Source organism: Typopeltis vanoorti, chromosome 8 (assembly GCF_054136105.1).
Source record: "Typopeltis vanoorti isolate ZY-2024b chromosome 8, IOZ_Tvanoo_1.0, whole genome shotgun sequence".
In the NCBI taxonomy this organism is placed as follows: domain Eukaryota; kingdom Metazoa; phylum Arthropoda; class Arachnida; order Uropygi; family Thelyphonidae; genus Typopeltis; species Typopeltis vanoorti.
Window position 1 is genome coordinate 147,765,466 of NC_143556.1, and position 19,698 is coordinate 147,785,163.

The 19,698-nt window shown below is 37.9% G+C and overlaps 1 protein-coding gene across 2 annotated transcripts in view; it reads left to right on the forward strand.

The window, feature by feature from the left end:
- The window catches only part of LOC150104416 (solute carrier family 2, facilitated glucose transporter member 1-like), a 454,614-nt gene that overhangs the window by 55,045 nt on the left and 379,871 nt on the right, over positions 1 to 19,698 (forward strand). For both annotated transcript variants that reach the window (XM_090396366.1, XM_090396365.1), the window contains exon 2: positions 7,336 to 7,434. In XM_090396366.1, the coding sequence (XP_090252492.1) occupies positions 7,336 to 7,434 (99 nt within the window). The remainder of the gene's footprint in view (positions 1 to 7,335; positions 7,435 to 19,698) is intronic.

The following is a 19,698-nucleotide window of genomic DNA, read 5'->3' on the forward strand; positions in this document are numbered from 1 at the left end:
TCTCATCTCCTCTACTTCTGTTAAAGTTTCCCCACCAAGTGTATACTTTTGCATCCCATCTTTGCTTACCAAATCTCAAAACCTTACCCTTGGCAACATTGAACTGATAGTTCCACTTACCTGTCCATTCATGCAATCTCTTCAAGTCCTCTTGTAAGGCATCAACATCAGCCTGACTATGCATTGCTCTCCCCAGTTTTGTATCAGCTGTAAACAGCTGGATATCACTAGATGAACCCAACCCAATATCATTAACATACAAATTGAACAACAATGGCCCCAAAACTGACCCCTATGGCAAACTACTGGTGACCTTTCTCTTTCGAGATACTGCACCCCCATATACAACTTTCTGATATCTATGTGACAGCCAGTCACTGATCCAACACAGAAGTCTGTTATCCAATCCTATCTGTTTCCAGCAACAGTGTGTGAATGTATTCCGAAGGTGAAAAGGCTTAATAAGGTAGGTGTAAAATAAATGAATGAGAGGCTTAAGCATGAAATCTAGAAGATAAAGGTACTTTGGAGGCAGTACATATGAATAATGGTAATAATCAGTTACATAAAGAGTATAAAGAACAAATCAAGAGAGTGACTCAGTAAGGAAAACAAAAGTGCAGTATGAGCAGAAATTTGCAAATCTGATGAAGAAAAATCCTTTTACTAACAGTTCACTAACCTGTTATCTAACCCCCATATCCTGTAACCTAAGTATCAGCTTATTGTGTGAAACCCTGTCAAATATCTGTGTAAAATAAAAAAAAAAAAAAAAATGATGGTATATGACTTTCCCTAATCAACTGCTCTTTTTACTTATTATAAAAGGCAATCAGATTTACTAAACCATGAGCTTCTCTTAAAACAAAACCATGCTGACTCTCACAATAACTACCAAATGATCTCTCAGTAATTTCTCCAAAATCTTAATTTAAGAAGTACAAACTGGTCTATAGTCTGACACATTTTATGCACGAGAAGTCACTAATGGTACTGTCTCACCATCTTACCACTCCTTGGGCACATTTTCTATAGCCAGAAAACTGGAGTCAATGGAGCTGTCAGTTCTTTAGCACATTCTTTTAAAACTTTGTGATATCCCATCCAATCCCACTGCTATATTAACATGCAGAGTAGTTAGGATTTGAAAGATGCTCTAATTATGCACTTCTAAACCTATAATGTTTCCCCATCCCTCTAGTATTGAAACCTGTTCTCTAGGATGAAATATCCCAATAAATTGCTCATTAAACAACTCCACTGTTGTCTGCATCTGTCACCTTTGTCTAGCAGTGTCATTCTTCTACAATGTTTCCTCCTCCTATTGGCCACATAATGAAAGAATTCCTTTGGATTTTCCATGAATCTCAGGGCCAATATCTTCTCATATTCAAGTTTTGCCTTCTTTACCATACTAGTCACTTTCTTGGTCTGAGTCTATTTATATTTTTAATGCATCTGCTCTCCATCCCTTTTTTTATACCTCTTCTGTAACCTTTTTCACCTGCATTTCCCATTTGATATTGTCTGTTGTCCACTTGACACCAAATTGTGTTCTCTTTTTTCACTAGAGGTATACAACTGGCACTGCTGCTAATTAAATATTTCTTCACTATTTCCCATGCACTGATGATATCTCGCTCTTCCAATTCCTCCATCCAAGGAAGTACCACAAGCTAATTTCTAAGAAGATTATAATCACCTGCCTTATAATTCCACATAAATTCCTTACTTATTGATACTCCTGCATGCTTATTCCTCCTTCAAGTCAATATCACATGGTCACTCTCTCCAGTGGAAGGCGGGGGGGGGGGAATGACATCTCAGTTAGTCAGATCCTCTGATGCTATGACCAAACCCAAAACTCTTGATCTTTGTGTTCCTTCTACTACATCTTTGTGAGACATTTGTCTCACAAGAATTCCAAAAATTTCATTCCCCTGTGACTACATGCAGTGTCCTCATCATAATTTAGACGGCTGCAGGTAAAATCTCCTATAACAATCATTCTTTTTTTGCATTTACCAAGCTCAACTGCCTAAACATCTCTTGCTCTTCATCCTTCATACTCTCTGGCTTATAGCAACACCTTACTAAATGGTATCCGGAGAGTTCATCGAAAAGACAATTCATCGAAAAGGCAATTCATTGAATGGACAATTCATCGAATGACAATTCGTCGCAAATGCAATTCATTGAAAAAACAATTCACCGAAAATTTAAAATGTTCGAAAATGTTATGAGAAAATTGATCCATTTGGAACAAAACCTGAACCGTGAATAAAGAGATTACAATGCTACTTTTATAGGGAAAAATTATAGAACAATATGGTTCTTATAGTCTTTCTTGTCCAATTACTGTTTCATGTCTGTTCATGGGACTGATTTGCCTGTTTCCGAAGAAAGCCCAGCCACATCTATATTATGCCTGCTAACTTACCTTTAGCAGAACAGGACTGATAAAAGTTATGTGTAAATGGGATCCAGCTACCCAGGTCTTTCTAACTAAACGGCTTCGTTTTTACCGACTGAAATATGCGGGTTTCATTATTATTATTGTTGCTAGTAGTAATATGCGACTTCAATACAGCAATTATTATGGGATGAATTTTACTCAGATTTGCTATGTGAAACTTTTACAAGAAAATGTCGAACCGTTCCAGTTTTCAGTTCAGCTATATTTGGGGCGACAAAGAAATAATGTGTCCAAATTATGTACTGTATTACAAAAACTCTCTGACTTAAATGACTTAGCAGAAGTTGTTGGTACAAGAAGCTGTCTGCATGGTTCAGTTTTTGTTCTAAATGGATTACTTTTACCATAACATTATCAAAAATTTAAAATTTTCGGTGAATTGTTTTTCGATGAATTGCATTTTTGACGAATTGTCTTTCGATGAATTGTTCATTTGATGAATTGTCTTTCGATGAATTCACTTTTCGATGAATTTTCCTGTAACCCTACTAAATATCCTATCCTGCCCACTTCCGCCTCATACCATATGCATTCAAAACCATTGTTGCAATGGCCCTCCAAATCCTCCACTTTGAAAGGACACAACTTATCATAAGCAATACTCTACCACTACATTTGCCCTTCTTATCTTTCCCAAAAATGCTATACTCTCCTACTTGTATTCCTGTTAGTATATCATCTTCTGTCAACCATGTCTCACTGATCCCAATAATCCTTGCACACAGGCTAAGGCTATCAGCATCAATTCATCTCCTTTATTCCAGATATTCAAGGCATTTGTATAAAGAAACATCAACGCATTGTCAGTGTTTCTATACTTATCATTATTTCCTGTAGACTCCACTGGATTCTGCATTACACCACATTCTCCCCCTCTTTTTTTTTTTTTTTTTCAAGTGACTATTCCAACAAGAGGCCACCCCTGCTGCCATTCATCCTGATAACTCTAGTTTCTCTGCACCTACACTCTCACTTGTCCAGAGAACAGCATTCTCTCCAGATGCCTATCTCTTTTCTAATTCAAATGCAGGACATTTCTGACATACAGTTTTCGTCTGTACTCAAATGCACTCCAGTTTTCGTCTGTACTCAAATGCACTCCAGTTTTCGTCTGTACTCAAATGCACTCCAGTCATCTGCATATTCCAAACTCTCTCTCTTTCGACACATTTTGGCTATCATACCATTCATTATTGATGCTCTTCTCCTTATTGTCTTCTCTCTCTCTCTCTCTCTCTCTCTCCCTCTTTCTCTGTCTTCTGTCATACAACCTTAAGAATTGATCTCGATCTCTTGCCACCTGATTCACACCAGCACACGTCATTTCTATCTACCATCACAATCATCTCTCTCATCCACTCTTTCACTTCCCTTCATTGCCATAGTCATGCTATGTCGTTCTTCCAGGCAAACTCTTCTGGCATTCTATTTTGTATTCTCTGGATCATTGAATCTCCATACATCACAGCTTTTATCACTCTGTTCTTTCCTTGCTCACCTGCATCCTTCATTCTCTCTCTCCTCTCATTGCCCTCCCACTTACCTGCCTTCCAGTCATCTCTCCATTCCTATCTCTGCATTCTCACCTTACTTCAATCCCCTGATTCTCCTATTCTCTTCCTTTCTATCATTCATAACTTTCTCTCTCCCTCCTACTCTCATTCAGTTCACATCCATTCTTGAAGGAAGAATTGAACTGTATAAGAGTGACTGACTGCATTTGAATGGTTTTAGTGCAAGTCATTTGGAGAGACTGCTGCTGCTGGAAGCTAGAGTAATGAGTGCAGACAATGAATCTGAGAAAGTAAGAAGTGATGTAAAATTGCAGAAGAGTAAGGAAGGAGAGATTGAAGTGGTGCTTATGAATGAAGAAGTGGGTAGCATGAGTGTAGAGAATGAGAGAACAAGTGTGCAAGACAAACAGGGAAATGGGGGGAGACTGAATGAACAGGGAAACAAAACATGAGAAGGGTTCTGGGACGAGTAAGGAGAAAAAGAAATGGCTCAAGGAAAGTGTGAAGAAGTTGCATCTAATAAGTGGTATCAGTGAAACTTGTTATAGATCCAGGAATGGGCTGTTATGTTTGTATATGAATACTAGAAATATCAGAAACAATGGAAATGAAATGGTTGCATTGATTGAGTTTACTCACCCAAAAATTGTTGGAATAAGTGAGACATGGTTGGATGAGAATGACATCCTGACAGGAATAGAGATGGAAGGGTATGATGTATTTTGTAAAGATAGAAAGGGTAAAAAAGGGTGGGGGAATGCTATTGTTATTAGAAAAAAGAGTTATGTCCATACAAGGTAAAGATGCAAGAGGAAAATAGTGGTAATGGTTTTGAGGCAGTATGACATGAGATAGAAGTGAATAGAATGAAATACATCGTTGAATGTTGCTATAAACCTGGCAGCATAGAGGTAGTCGCCTGGAAATGTATAAGTAAATTAGAGAAGCAAATGGGAAAAAGGTGATCATTATGGGTGATTTTAATTACAGCAATATAGATTGGGATGACAAGATAGCAACTAGAAGTAAAGAAAATTAATTTCTTGATTTTTTGAGGTACAACTACCTCAGGCAGTATGCAACAGAGGGCACACGAGAGTTGAGGGTCTTGGATTTGATCATCTCATCTGAGGATGTTACTATAAATGAGGTGTCAAATCTCATTCCAGTTGGTGAGAATGACCATGAAGTGATTACTTGGGTGGTTACCAGCAGCATGAGAACCTCTGTGAGAAAAGGGTATATGTGGAACAAGGCTGGTGATTATGAGGAGCTCAGGAGACAGCTTGCAGGTGTAGCATGGAATGAGAAGATAGCTGCAAAAAAAAAAAAAAAGATCATTGCAACTTGGAAGATATTCAAGAAATATCTCGTAGAATCACTGTCTAAATGTATTCCAAAGGTCAGAAGATTAAATAAGCTAAGTGTGAAATGGATAAATGAAGAGATTAAGATTCAGTACAGAAAAAAATAATTATGGGCAACATAAGTGGAGTGGTAATAATCAGTTCCTTGAGAAGTACAAAGAACAGGCAAGGAGAGTGACTTTTGGTTGGTAAGTGTAGCTAAAGTTCAGTATGAGTTGCAGTTAGCTAATGAAGCAAAAAAAAAAAAAAATCCTAAGAAGTTCTTACGATGTGTAGTGAAAAAAAGAATGATTATGGTATGATGGCACTGATTGTTTAATACTTGTTTAATGCCCGTGGTCTTATTTAATATTTATTAAACAAGAGTACAGGACTCTTGCAATGAATCAAATCCTGAAGAAATGAAAGTAGGATGAAATTGTTCCACTTCACAAATGGTGTGATGATGCTGAGATTTTGAATTATATTCCGATCTTATCTGGAGTTTTGTGTAAGGTGCTTGCAGAAGTTTACTAGAATCTAGAATTGGTTTAATAACAGCAAGCATGGTTTTTAAAAAGAAGATTTAATTTTAGCAATCTAGTTAAGTATTACAACAAGGTGACAAATGCACTGGACAAGAGAGATGCATAAAATGGTATATAGAGATTTTGTGAAGGCCTTGATTGGGTACTATAATGGTGGGTTGGTAATTGAGGATATGCAGTTGCTTTCTGAATCATTGCAGAATGATGTATGGTTGCAGAGATCATGAGAAGTAGAATAGATGTAATTTTATGTGAGGTTCTGAATAGACTGTATGATTGGAAAAGTCAGTGAGGCCATCATTTTAATGCTGCATGTTGCAGAGTATATGGATTTGAAATTTGGTAGGCAAAGATGGAATGCCAAGTATACAGTTGAAGATATCTTGGAGAAGGTTGTGGAGTTAATGGAGCTGGGAGTTATGGTGGATAAGGATCTGACATTTAGGGATTACATTGCTAAAACTGTGAGGACATTGCAACAAATTATGATAGTGATAGGGAAGACACTGATATGTAAAAGTAAAAAAGTTACAGTTCTATTGTATAAAACCTTGATCAAGTTCTGTATGGATTACTGTATGCACATTACATTTGGTTTACAAGGGATGCTGATACTGGAAAGGCAGAAAAATGTGACTCATCAGTGGGAGCCAGACCCAGGGGTGATACCAAGGTTGAAGTAATGCAGACGTCATATTTTCATATACAACTTGCCAAAAGGGATGTCACACCTTATTATTATAATACTCTGGATTAGAGATGGTTAGTTGTTGAAAGTTTGCCACGAGTTGCCCCAGTCCTGAAAATATTTCAGGTGCAAACTTTGTTTGCTTACACTTGGATAAAGGATTAAACCAAGTATATAATTTTCTTGGTATCTTTAATTTACAGTATTATCAAGTGGAAAAACTTTCAACAGCGAAACAGTGAATGGTTTGATGAATTTTGTGTCTACAGTATCGATCCCTTGCAATTATTCTTTTATTCAAGGTACTCTGCTAATATTGCTGTGAGCAGAGTATGAGTTAATTGTGTTTCCAGAAAGGGTGGTGAATGCACCAACTTAAAATGAATTTAAGGTGAGATGTATCAACTATTTGAATTATTAAAATGGGTTTCTTCTAATATTCTTTTAACTACTTTTATGTTCTGTTAAGTTCCACAATTTAGGAATGCCAGAAAGTTGATACGTGAGAAAATAAAAATAAAACTAAAATAAAAATTCAGCACAGAAGAGGTGGAAAATCCAAAACATTTTATTAATTGTTGCTGGTGAAACGAGAAGTTATAAATGAAGTATTTGTTTTTAAATTTTACAAAAACAGTTATTTATATTGTGTATTTTCACTTTGAAATTTATAGAAATTAGAAATTAAGTTGATAAATGGTGTAATTCATATATTACATTTGCATTTATTTAACTTTTTTATATTTTTTTAATGCTTTCTTAGGGTATTACAAGAAATTTAGTATTTGCTATAGCTGCTGCTGCACTTGGTTCATCATTCCAACATGGATATAATACTGGAGTTGTTAATGCACCTCAAGCAGTAAGTAGCTTGCGATTGACTGTAAAATTTCTTTTGAAGTAATGGTAATCTTTGATTCTAAACTTGCCTTAAAAAGAAATAAATTCATAATTAAATTCAATATTAAAGGGCTTCTACATTAACTGTGTGTTTATTGCCTAACTGGTTATGTAATTTTTCTACCTTTTGGTAATTGCAGGTATGTAATAATATCAGAGAAAACTGACACATTCAAGGAAGGAGTAATCCAAGCATTTTAAGACTGTGGATAAAAAAAATATAAGAGTGTAAATGTACCTCCTAATGTTTCCTATTATTTTTGAAATAGTTCCTTTGAACAGGTGTACTAGTTCCAGCTATATTTCTAAATCCTAAAGCAAGCTGCAAAATCTTTTTTAGCTGGCATTTATTTTATGTACTTTTGAGATGCATAAATGAATAATATTTTTTTAAATTTAATTAATTTAAATTGAAAGATTTCATTTCAATTTGCTATTCAATTGTTTATAAATTTGAATCAATCTGCAACCTTGGGAACAGGAAAAAATGTCAGCATGTTTTTCATGTTGGAAAAGTTCCTAAGGTCACTAGAAGTGACTTCTTTCTGGTTTCCTATGAGAATCCTAAAAAAAAGTAATTTTGTAACATATGCTGCATTCAAAAATTTTTCTTTTTCCAACTATCACAGCATGTTTTCTCCTCATATTGAAAGCATCAGTCACCCTGTTCAGTCTCCCTCATTAAAAAAAAATCTTGTTCATTCTTTCATCTACCATACCTTTCATAATGTAATATCCAAACAGTGCTTCTCTTGACACATTCAACACCTCTTTTTCTCCCTGATTTTATATTCTGTTCTTTTACACTTTACCTTCATATCCACTAAGCAGCCGATTTCATTTGGGATACACCTTAAAATTTGATCAACTAGTTTTCATCATGTTGTGAAAAGTTTGGAGAGGTTCAGGAAATGAGTGGCTAAAAGAATATCATGACTTTAGAAGCTAGTTTATTGGTAGAGGTTGAGGAATTGTAAATTTCAGACTTTATTGAATAGATGAAAACTAGGTAATATGTGAGAATTTATAGTTGGTGAGGGAATTTTACCATATTAATATTAAATGCAGAACAGTTTAATGGAATCTTTTTCTAATTATTTGGATTCCATTATTGATGCAAATAATATGATGGATATCACTACAGGCAGCACTATTAGGTCATAAATATTCAGTTGTATGGGGAATCAATATATTAAGTTCAACTCACCATAAGAGAGTTTCTGAAGTATGTTTAATTTGTGCAAAGAAGCATGCTTTCGTTAGGGAAAATTATTATTATTATTATTATTATTATTATTCAGGCCTCCATGGAGTCAAAAGACTCATCGTGGGAGGTCCTTCCTAAGAACATAAAGTCTGTCAAGACTCATCGAGGGGAGGTCTGCCCCCTAAGAAACACAAAGTCTATCATACCACTCCTTAAACTCATTGACCGTTCTCGCCCTCACCACTCTATCAGGCAATGCATTCCACGGCTCAACCACCATCCATGCAAAGAAACCACTCCTCACCCTCTTGCTCACAGTTTCCTTTCATAACTTCCAGGGATGACCTCTTGTCATCACTCCATCCCACTGTTCAACCAAGTGAAAGAACTCCCCAGTGTCAACCCTGTAACCACCTCTCAACAGTTTAAAAGTCTCAATCATATCACCTCTCCTTCTTCTATCTGCCAAACTCTGCAGTCCACATTCCCTCAGCCGATTCTCATAACTATCCTTGTACAGTCCTGAGACCATCTCTGTCATCCATCTTTGTATCTTTTCCACAGTTAATTTATCCCCTTCAAATCCTGGGGACCAAATCTGAGAACAATAATCCAAGTGTGGTCTGATCAGAGACTTATACAACGGAATGATAACCCTCTTATCTCTGCAGGTCAGTGTCCTTCTCATAATTGCAGCAATCCTCTGTGTTACCTTCACCACCTTTGTAATATGTCCCCTAAACTTCAGGTTTCTATCAATCATCAACCCCCAGATCTCTTGTCTCCCCAACTTCCTCCAGTATAACTCCTCCCATAGAGTATGCAGCATCCTATCGATGTTTCCCAAACCTCAAGCCCTTACATTTTGCTGCATTAAACTGACATGAATGCAATGAAAGCAATTCTTAGGTATTCTTATTATTATTTTATTATTATTATTATCAGGCCTCCATGGAGTCAAGAGACTCGTTGTAGGAGGGAGGTCTTTCCTAGGAAACACAAAGTCTATGATACAACTGCTTGAACTCATTGACCATTCTTGCTGTGACCACTCTATGAGGCAATGCATTCCACGGTTCCACCACACTCCATTCAAAGAAACCTCTCCACATCCTCTTTCTCACAGCTTCCTTTCGTATACTTTCCGGGGATGACCACTTGTCATCGCTACTTCCCGCTGCTCCACCAAGTGAAAGAACTTCCCAGTGTCCATCCTGTAATGGCCTCTCAACAGTTTAAAAGTCTCGATCATATCACCTCTCCTTCTTCTATCCAACAAACTCTGTAGTCCACATTCCTCAGTTGATCCTCATAATTAACATTGTACAGTCCTGAAACCATCCTTTATCCACCTCTGCACCCTTTCCACAGTTAATTTATCCCCTTCAAATCCTGGGGACCAAATTTGAGAACAATAGTCCAAGTGGCCTGATCAGGGCATTTATACAATGGAATGACAACTCTTTTATCTCTGCATGTCAGCATCCTTCTCAGTATTGCAGCAGTCCTCTGAGTTACTTTTACCACCTTTGCAATATGTTCCCTGAATTTCAGGTTTCTATCAATCATCACCCCAGATCTCTTGTCTCCCCTGCTTCCTGCAGTATAGCTCCTCCAATTGAGTATGCAGCATCCCATCGATGTGTCCCAAACCTCAAGACCTTACACTTTGCTGCATTAAACCAACACCCTTCCCCCATTCATTTTCCCATCTGTCTAGTTTATTCAAATCCACTTGCAGGGCTGCCACATCTGTACTATTACTAATAACCCTTCCCAGCTTCACATCATCTGCAAACAACTGAATATCCCCTTGTAATCCATTGACAATGTCATTGATATAAAGGTTAAACAATACAGGTCCCAGTAGTGAGCCCACTTGCAACCTTGATATTGCCCCACCATACACAATTGTCTGATACTTATCAGACGCCAATACTGAATCCAGTTGATTAACCTAACCTAATATCTAAACCCCTGTGCTGTAACTTAAATATAAGCTTATCATGTGGCACCCTGTCAATTGCCTTTGCAAAATCCAAAAAAATGGCAGTATATACCTTTCCCTCATTAACTGCTCTTGTCACTTTATTATAAAGGCAATGATATTATTTAAGCAAGAATATCCCTTAAAAAATCCATGTTGATTCTCACAGATAACATTACTCTCATCTGCCCAATGCTGTATATAGTCCTCACTTTCTTAAAGACCTTAATAACTACTGAAAACACACAAACTGGCCTATAATTAGAGACTTCCAGTCTGCTACAGCCCTTATGCAATTGCACTGTCTTACCTTCCTTCCATTCCTTTGGGAACCCTTAAAAGTCAGGTAAAAGGAGCTCTCATTTCTTCAGCACATTCTATCAAAACCCCTGGCAAAATACCATCCGGTCCCACTGCTTTACTGACATCCAGAGTATTCAGTACTTGGAACATACTCTCCGCTTGCAACTCTAAACCTCGAACCTGCCCTACCACACTAGTATTAGAACCTTCTTCTCCAGGATGAAATACTCCAATAAAGTGCTCATTGAACAACTCCACTATGTCCTCTGCATCAGTCACTGTACTCCCATTTTTATCCCACAATGTCATTCTTCCACAATCTTTTCTCCTCCTACTGGACACATAGCTAAAAAATTCCCAAGATTTTATTTGGATCTTAGTGCCAATCTCTTCTCATATTCCAGTTTTGTCTTCCTCAACATACTAGTCACTCTTCTTTCCTGAGTCTTATACTCTTCATCTGCTCTCCAACCCCCCCCCCCTCTCCTCATATCTCTTCCATAACCTCTTTTTCACCTGTAGTTCCGAATACAGCTTACTGTTGCTGCTAACAAATATTCCTTCACAATTGTCCAAGCACTAATGATGTCCTGGCCTTCCAATTCTGCCCTCCATGAAACTGCCCTAAGTTGATATCTAAGACTATTATTATCAGCTGCCTTATAATTCCACATACATTCCATTTTGTTTGATACTCTTGCATGTCTATTCGTCTTCCGAGTGAAAACCACATGGTCTCTCTCCAACTGGGTAAGAGATGTCATCTCAGTTATTATCAGCTTTTCTGATGCTATGACCAAATCCAAAACTCTTGAACCTCTTGTTTTCACTATTACATGTTGCCCAAGACATTTGTCCCTCGAGAATTGTAGAAATTCCATTTCCTTATATCTACATGCATTTTCCTAATCCCAGCTTATACTGCTATAGTTAAAATCTCTCATAATAATTATTGTTTTTGCACTTGCCAAGCTCAACTACCGAAACATCTCCTGCTCCCCACCCTCTGTACTCCTTGGCTTGTAGCAACACCTCACTAAATATCCTGTCTTGGCCACCTCTACCTCACACCATATGCTTTCAAAGCATTAGTGTCACTTCCTTTCAAAGCCACCACTCTTAGAGGACATAAGTCATCACTTATCATAAGCAGTACTCCACCACCACGTTTTCCCCTCCTATCCTGCTGAAAAAATGCTGTACCCCCCCCTGCTACTTCTATTCCTGTTATTATATCATCTTCCGCCAACCGCGTCTCAGTAATCCCAATGCTCTTTCACCAGGCTGACGCTATCAGCGCCACCAATTCATCTCCTTTATTCCAGATACTCCTGGCATTAGTATAAAACATAAAAATGTCACTGTTTCTATACTTATCATTATCCCCTCCAGTCCCCACTGGATTCAGTGTTATCTGATGTCATCCTCCTTCCCCAAAGCACCCATTCCCACAGGAGGCCATCTCTGCCACCATTCACCCAGGCAGTTCTAGTTTCCTTGCATTGAGACACCGACTCGTTCAGAAAACAACAACTTCTCTCTCCAGATGTCTATGTCCTTCCTCATTCAAATGCAAGTGGTCTCTTGCATACAATTCCTTTCTGTCCTCAAATGCCCTCCAAGCATCCACATATTCCAGTCCTCTCTTCTGCCACTCTTCTGGCCCTCTCTTCTTATTATTAGCAGGAACAAATGATTTAAAAGGAGATTATTTAAATTGGCTATGCATTTTTCAGAACTTATTTCACGCACTAAATCAAGAATTAATCAATTTAATTTTATTATTATTATTATTATCATCAAGAGTTAATCAATTTAATTTTATTATTATTATTTGTGATACTTCCAAGGAGTCCGTAGACTTATCGTGGGAAGACACCTACAACTCTCCGTCTGCACCACTACACCGAACCTCTACTAGCAATCATCAACATCAATGCCATCTACCGCCCACCACCACAAATAGTATTTTTTGTCTGTAAATTGCGTGTGTTCTGAAGGGCAAATTTGTCTGTATGCAGGATGAAAAACCAGACTTTCTGGGAGGAAAAAACCCTACCTCCATTCAAGATTTGCTAACTCACTTTCGATTGAAGAAGTCCATAAAGATTCCTCCCATCATGATGAGAATCGAACTTAGGCCTTTTCTAATTGAAGGGTGCAATGTACCGTCCTTTTTCCAATTGCGTTATGTAGGTTTTAATTTATGAGTATTATGCTTTAAATTAGTATTATTATTAGTATTAGATTTAAAGCAAGAAATGAGCATTCATAGTAGAGTAGTTATTAAGTGGACTCTGTGCATTGTGGATTCCTTGATATATGAGATTGTTTCATCAGTAATTTGGAACTGGTTTCATAAAGGTGGCATGCATTTAAGTGTTGAAGGTTCCACTGAGTTAGGTAAGGTCATAGCTATTGTTATGTACTTTAAAAAAATTAAATCTGAAAGAGAAAAAAGATAATCACTATAACTGACTGGAAGAGAGAAAAAATGTTGACGGCTGGTTAGGATGTGTGTATGGGTGAAGCAGGGGGGGGGGTTGAGTACTATGATTAAAATGTCTTCAAAATATGACTGGATGGAATTAATAAATTATTTCTTTATACTAAAATGTGAAGTTTAAAAAATAAGGTTTAACAGCAAGAAATAACACATGATTTAAATTACCTGACTTGACATAACTTCTAAGGAAAGAGGGAGTTGAGGAATCAATACTTCAACCTGGTTCCTTGAAGTCTATGATTGTTTGTCATCTTGATGTGAATAAGGATGTGAGAATCAGTATCCAGAATTGACAAGTGGTGTTGTTGTTGTTGTTATCTTTGATGGACAGCACAGATTTGCTAAAGGGAGGTCATGTTTTATTAATCTGCTTTCTTATTACAATAAAGTGACAGCAACAATTAGATGGACACATAGTAGTATACTTAGACTTTGCAAAGGCTTTAGATAGATTACTGCATGACATGTTTATAGTCAAAATGGAGCATATGTAGTTGGATATCAGATTAGTGCATGGACAGGCAACCGTTTTTAAGTGTGCATGCCAAAATTGCCAAATTTTTTGATGCAAAATTTTTCTTACATGCCAACCGAAATTTTGGGGAACATATTATTATTTGGTGTCTTATAAGTATTGGAAGAACCTTTTAAAATAATCAAAAATCATACTAGAGCAGTAAAATCAAAGAATATTATTATTATTATTATTATTATTATTATTATTAAACAAGACCTCATGGAGTCAGAGACTCATCTAGGAGGTCCTTTTATCTCACACACATCTCATCATACTGCGTCTTAAACATTCAAACTCATTGCAGACACCACACTCTCAGGCAAGGCATTCCAATCACTCACAACTCTGCATGAAAAAAACCTGCCTCTCACTCCCCTACTCACACATTCTTTATACAGTTTCCAGGGATGACCTCTGGTTCTCCCCTGATCTCCCACTATTCTCTCTAGGACTTCTCCACCATTGATCCTATAACAACCCCTAACCAACTTGTAGGTCTCTATCATATCTCCCCTCTTCCTTCTCTCCACTAGACTCTGCAAATTACATCTTTTCAATCTTTCCTCATACTCGCATTCCAGAGGTCAGAAACTATCTTAGTCAGTCGCCTTTGGACCCTTTCCAACATCTCTTCATCCTTCTGAAAACCAGGTGACCAAATCTGGGCACAATAGTCCATGTGTGGCCTAATCAAAGCCTTATACAACGGAACAAGATTCTTCCTGCTTCTACACGTCAGTGTAGTCTGCATCATTCCCAGAAGCCTTTGTGTTGTCTTCACAATTTTGGCAATATGTCCAGTAAATTTCAGATCCTTATCCAGTATCACCCCCAGATCTCTTATTTCTTCCACTTCCAACAATATGTCCTCACCAAGCATAAATTCTGCATCCCATCACAGTAATCACAGGACAGTAATGGCCAAAAAACAGATCCCTGAGGCACTAGACTAGTGACTTTCCTTTTGCTGGATAACGATCCCCATAAATAACTTGTTCATACCTATCAGATAGCCAGTCTCCAATCCAATGCACTAATCTAATATCCAACCCCATCTGCTCTACTTTGACTATCAATTTATCATGAGGTGCTCTATCAAAAGCCTTTGCAAAATCTAAGTATATTACTGTGTATCCTTCTCCTCTGTCCAAAGAAGCAGTCACTTTATTGTAATAAGTAAGTAGATTACTAAAACATGACCTCCCTTTAGCAAATCCATGCTGTTCATCAAAGATAATACCATTGTTGTGAACCCAACTCTGGATCCTAGTTCTCACAAACTTCTCCAATAACTTAACCACAACACCTGACACACAGATAGGGGTATAGTTTGATGCTTGAGTTCGATCACCTCTTTTATCAAGTGGCACAATCTTGCCCTCCTTAGGGACTTGACTGAGTACAAGACTTCTATTAAAAAAATATGTCGACAGGTGTCAACTCCCTGTCACATTCCTTCAGAATACGTGGTGATATATTATCAAGTTCCACAGCCTTATTAACATCTAGTTTATTACTCAACTCCCCAAACATCTCCTGCTCACTTACAGTCAGTCTCTCCTCCCATCATCTACTGCTCTCAATCTTTCCATGAAGTCACATTCACAAGATTGAAAGACCTTTATGAACTGCTCATTAAGTATCTCCACCACACATTCTGCATCAGCTGTCTTTATACCATTTCCTCCAATCAATGTCATACTTCCATAATCATTCTTTCTTTTGCTGGCTACATATCGAAAGAACTTCTTAGGATTCTTTTTGGCATCATTAGCTAACTGCTGTTCACTTTAGCTACCAACAAAGTCAACCGCCTTGCCTAGTCTTTGTAGTCCTCACGGAATTGGTTATTTCCACTTCTGTTATGCTACCTCTATAATGCCCTTTTTTGCATTCTTAATCTCTTTATTCATTCATTTCACACCTATCTTATTTAACCTTCTCACCCTTGGAATATATTTAGACATTGCATCTACTAGATGTTTTGAAAATCCCCCAAACTGCATTGATCTCTTTTCCAGCTAACTCCTCATTCCATGCTGCACCTGCAAGCTGTCTCCTGAGCTCTTCATAATCTTTTAGTCTGGTTCATAATCTTTTATAATCTTATGGTTCATAATCTTTTATTTTGGTTTGTTTTTGTACTAGATTTGGTTACACATTGAGTTAATTACACCTGTTATTTTTAAATTATTATTCTTATTATTCAGGCCTCCATGGAGTCAAGAGATTCATCATGGGCGGACCTTCTTACGATACACAAAGTCTATAATACCACTCTTTGAACTCGTTGACTGTTCTTGCTTTCACCGCTCCATCAGGAAATGCATTCCATTGTTCCACACCCTCATTAATTTCTCCAAGACCTTAACAACTACTGATTACACACAAACTGGCCTGTAATTAGACACTTCCAGTCTGATACCACCCTTATACAATGGCACTATTACCTTCCTTCCTTCCAATCCATTCCATGGGTACCTTTCCTGTAGCCAGACTTTCATTGAAAAACCAGGTCAATGGAGTTGTCATTTCTTTGGCACATTCTATCAACACCAGTGGTGAAATAACATCCAGTACCTATTTTGCTAGCTTAGACAGTTCCAGTCTGCTACCATCCTTATACAATGGCACTATTACCTTCCTTCCTTCCAATCCATTCCATGGGTACCTTTCCTGTAGCCAGACTTTCATTGAAAAACCAGGTCAATGTAGTTGTCATTTCTTTGGCACATTCTATCAACACCAGTGGTGAAATACCATCCAGTCCCACATCCAGAGTACTCTGGATGTGGGACTGGATGGTATTCTCTCCTCTTGTACCTCCTATCAAACCTGCCCTATCCCTCTAGTATTAAAACCAATTTCTCCAAGATGAAATACTTCAACAAACTGTTCATTGAATAATTCCACTATGTCCTATGCATCAGTTACTCTATTCCCATTTTTATTCCATAATGCCATTCTTCCACAATAATTTCTCCTCCTACTGGCCACATAGCTAAAAAATTCCCTAGGATTTTTTTCGATCTTAATGCCAATCTCTTCTCATATTCCAGTTTTGCCTTCCTCATCATGCTAGGCACTTTCCTTTCCTGAGTCTTGTATTCTTCATGCATCTGCCCTCCACCCCTCTCCTTATATCTCTTCCACAATCTCTTTTTCACCTGCAGTTCCTGTTTGTTATTGTCTGTCATCCACTTTACACCAAATTCTTCACACTTGGAATACAGCTTACTATTGCTGCTAATAAATATTCCTTCACAATTTCCCAAGCACTAATGATATCTTGCCCTTCCAATTCCTTCCTCCATGGAACTGACTCAAGTTGATATCTAAGAGTATTATTATCAACCGCCTTATAATTCCACATACGTTCCCTTTTCTTTGATACTCTTGCATGTCTATTCATCTTCCAAGTCAAAACCACATGGCTATTCTCTCGAACTGGGGGGGGGGAAGAGTTGTCATCTCATTTATTATCAGCTCTTCTGATGTTATGATCATATCCAAAACTCTCGAACCTCTTGTTTCCTCTATTACATGTTGGCTAAGACATTTGTCCCTCAAAAATTCTAGAAATTCCATTCTCTTATTACCATATATATTTTCCTCTTCCCAGGTTATACTGCTGTAGTTAAAATCTCCCATAACAATCATTGTTCTTGCACTTGCCAAATTCAACTGTCTAAACATCCCCTGCTCCCCTACCCTCTGTGCCCCTTGGTGTGTAGCAACACCCCACTAAATATCATGTCTTGCCCACCTCTATCTCACACCATATACTCTCAAAACCATTAGTATCACTGCCTTCCGAAGTCTCCCCTCTTAGAGGACATATCTCCACCTCTGCGTTTCCCTTCCTATCCTGCTGAAAAATGCTGTACCCTTTTATTCTATTCCTGTTATTATATCATCTTCCATCAACCACATCTGAGAGATCCCAATAATCTTTGGCCCGGTTGATGCTATCAGCTGCACCGATTCATCTCCTTTATTCCAGATAATCCTGGCATTAGTATAAAGCATAAAAATGTCACTGCTATACCTATCATTATCCCCTCCAGACCCCACTGCATTCAATGTTACCTGATGTTGTTCCCCCTTTCACCAAGCACCCATTCCCACAAGAGGCCATCCTTGCTACCATCCACCCTGGGAATTCTAGTTTTCTTGCATTGACACACCAACTCATTCCGAAAACAGCAATCTTTCCAGATGTCTACATCCTTCCTCATTCACATGCAAGTGGTCTCTTGCATACAGTTCCTTTCTGTACTCAAATGCCCTGTAAGCATCCACATATTCCAATCCTCTCTTCTGATATATTCTGGCTATTCATTAATTATATATTTGGTTTAATCCTTTATCCAAGTGCAAGCAAACAAAGTTGTGCCTGAAGTATTTTCAGGCCTGGTGCAACTCGTGGCAAAGGTAGTGTGACTTCTCATCACTTGCCTTAGTATCCCATAATGCAAAGATCATCTCCTTGTGGATATCTCGTTTGGATGTATAATGCATAGCATTATACATCCAAACGAAACTTCCATCAACTATCTCTAATCCAGAGAATTTTAATAATAATGTGTGACACATTTAGGCAACTCATATATGGAAATATGACTTCTCCATTACTTCCGCCTTAGCATCACCACCTCTGGGTCTGGCTCCCACTGATGAGACCTCAATAAAGGTTGAAAGCGGTCTGGGTAGTGACCACTTCCCTTAATGCATAGCATTATACATGTCTGCAAGGAGATGTGCTTTGCATTATGGGATACTAAAGCAAGTGATATAAAGTCATATACCATCTTTACCATGAGTTGCCCAGTCCTGAAAATACTTCAGGTGCAAACTTTGTTTGCTTTACACTTGGATTAAGGATTAAACCAAATATGTAATTGGTAGCATAGCCAAGTGAAAAAACTTCCGTCAACAATGCTATTCATTATTACTGCTCTTCTGCTCAGCTCATATACCTAGGCAACACACACACACGCACACACACAATCTTTCCTCTCTGCATTTTCTTTTGTACAACCTCTAGCAAGAATCTCAGATCTCTTGCCACCTGATTTACATTGTCTCTCAAGTCATTCGTGCCCACCATCACAATCATCTCATCCACCTTTTCACCCTGCTTAATTGCCATAGCCACCTTCTCTATTGTTTCTCCAGGCAAACACTCCTCTGGCATCCTATCTTGCACACCACGGATTATCGAGTCTCCATACATCACAACTCTTACCACTTTGTTCGTTGATTGCTCACCTGCATCCTTCACTCACACTCTCTCTCTCTCTCTCTCTTTCCCCTCTTACTCTTCACTCTGTGTTCCCTACTTACCTACTGTCTTGCCATCCCTGGTTCCAGCACTCCCTTGCATTCTTCTCATTCTCTCTCTCTCTCTCTCTTTCTCTCTCTCTCTCTCTCTGACTGTTTCTACTCTCCTCTTCTATCATTCCCATAACTCTCTCTCTCACTCCTACTCTGATTCGCCTTGCATTCATCTCTTCCATTCACCTGATCTCATCTTTCATACTTCTCATCTCATTCCCGAGATATTCCACCATCTCTTTAAAATTCTCTATTTCTCTCTGCAAATATATTTGCAATTTTTTAGGTTTATATCTTTTTCATTTTTATATGTCATACATCCTAGGTAGTTAAATGAATTCACCTGTTCTAAAATCTTATCTGTTACTA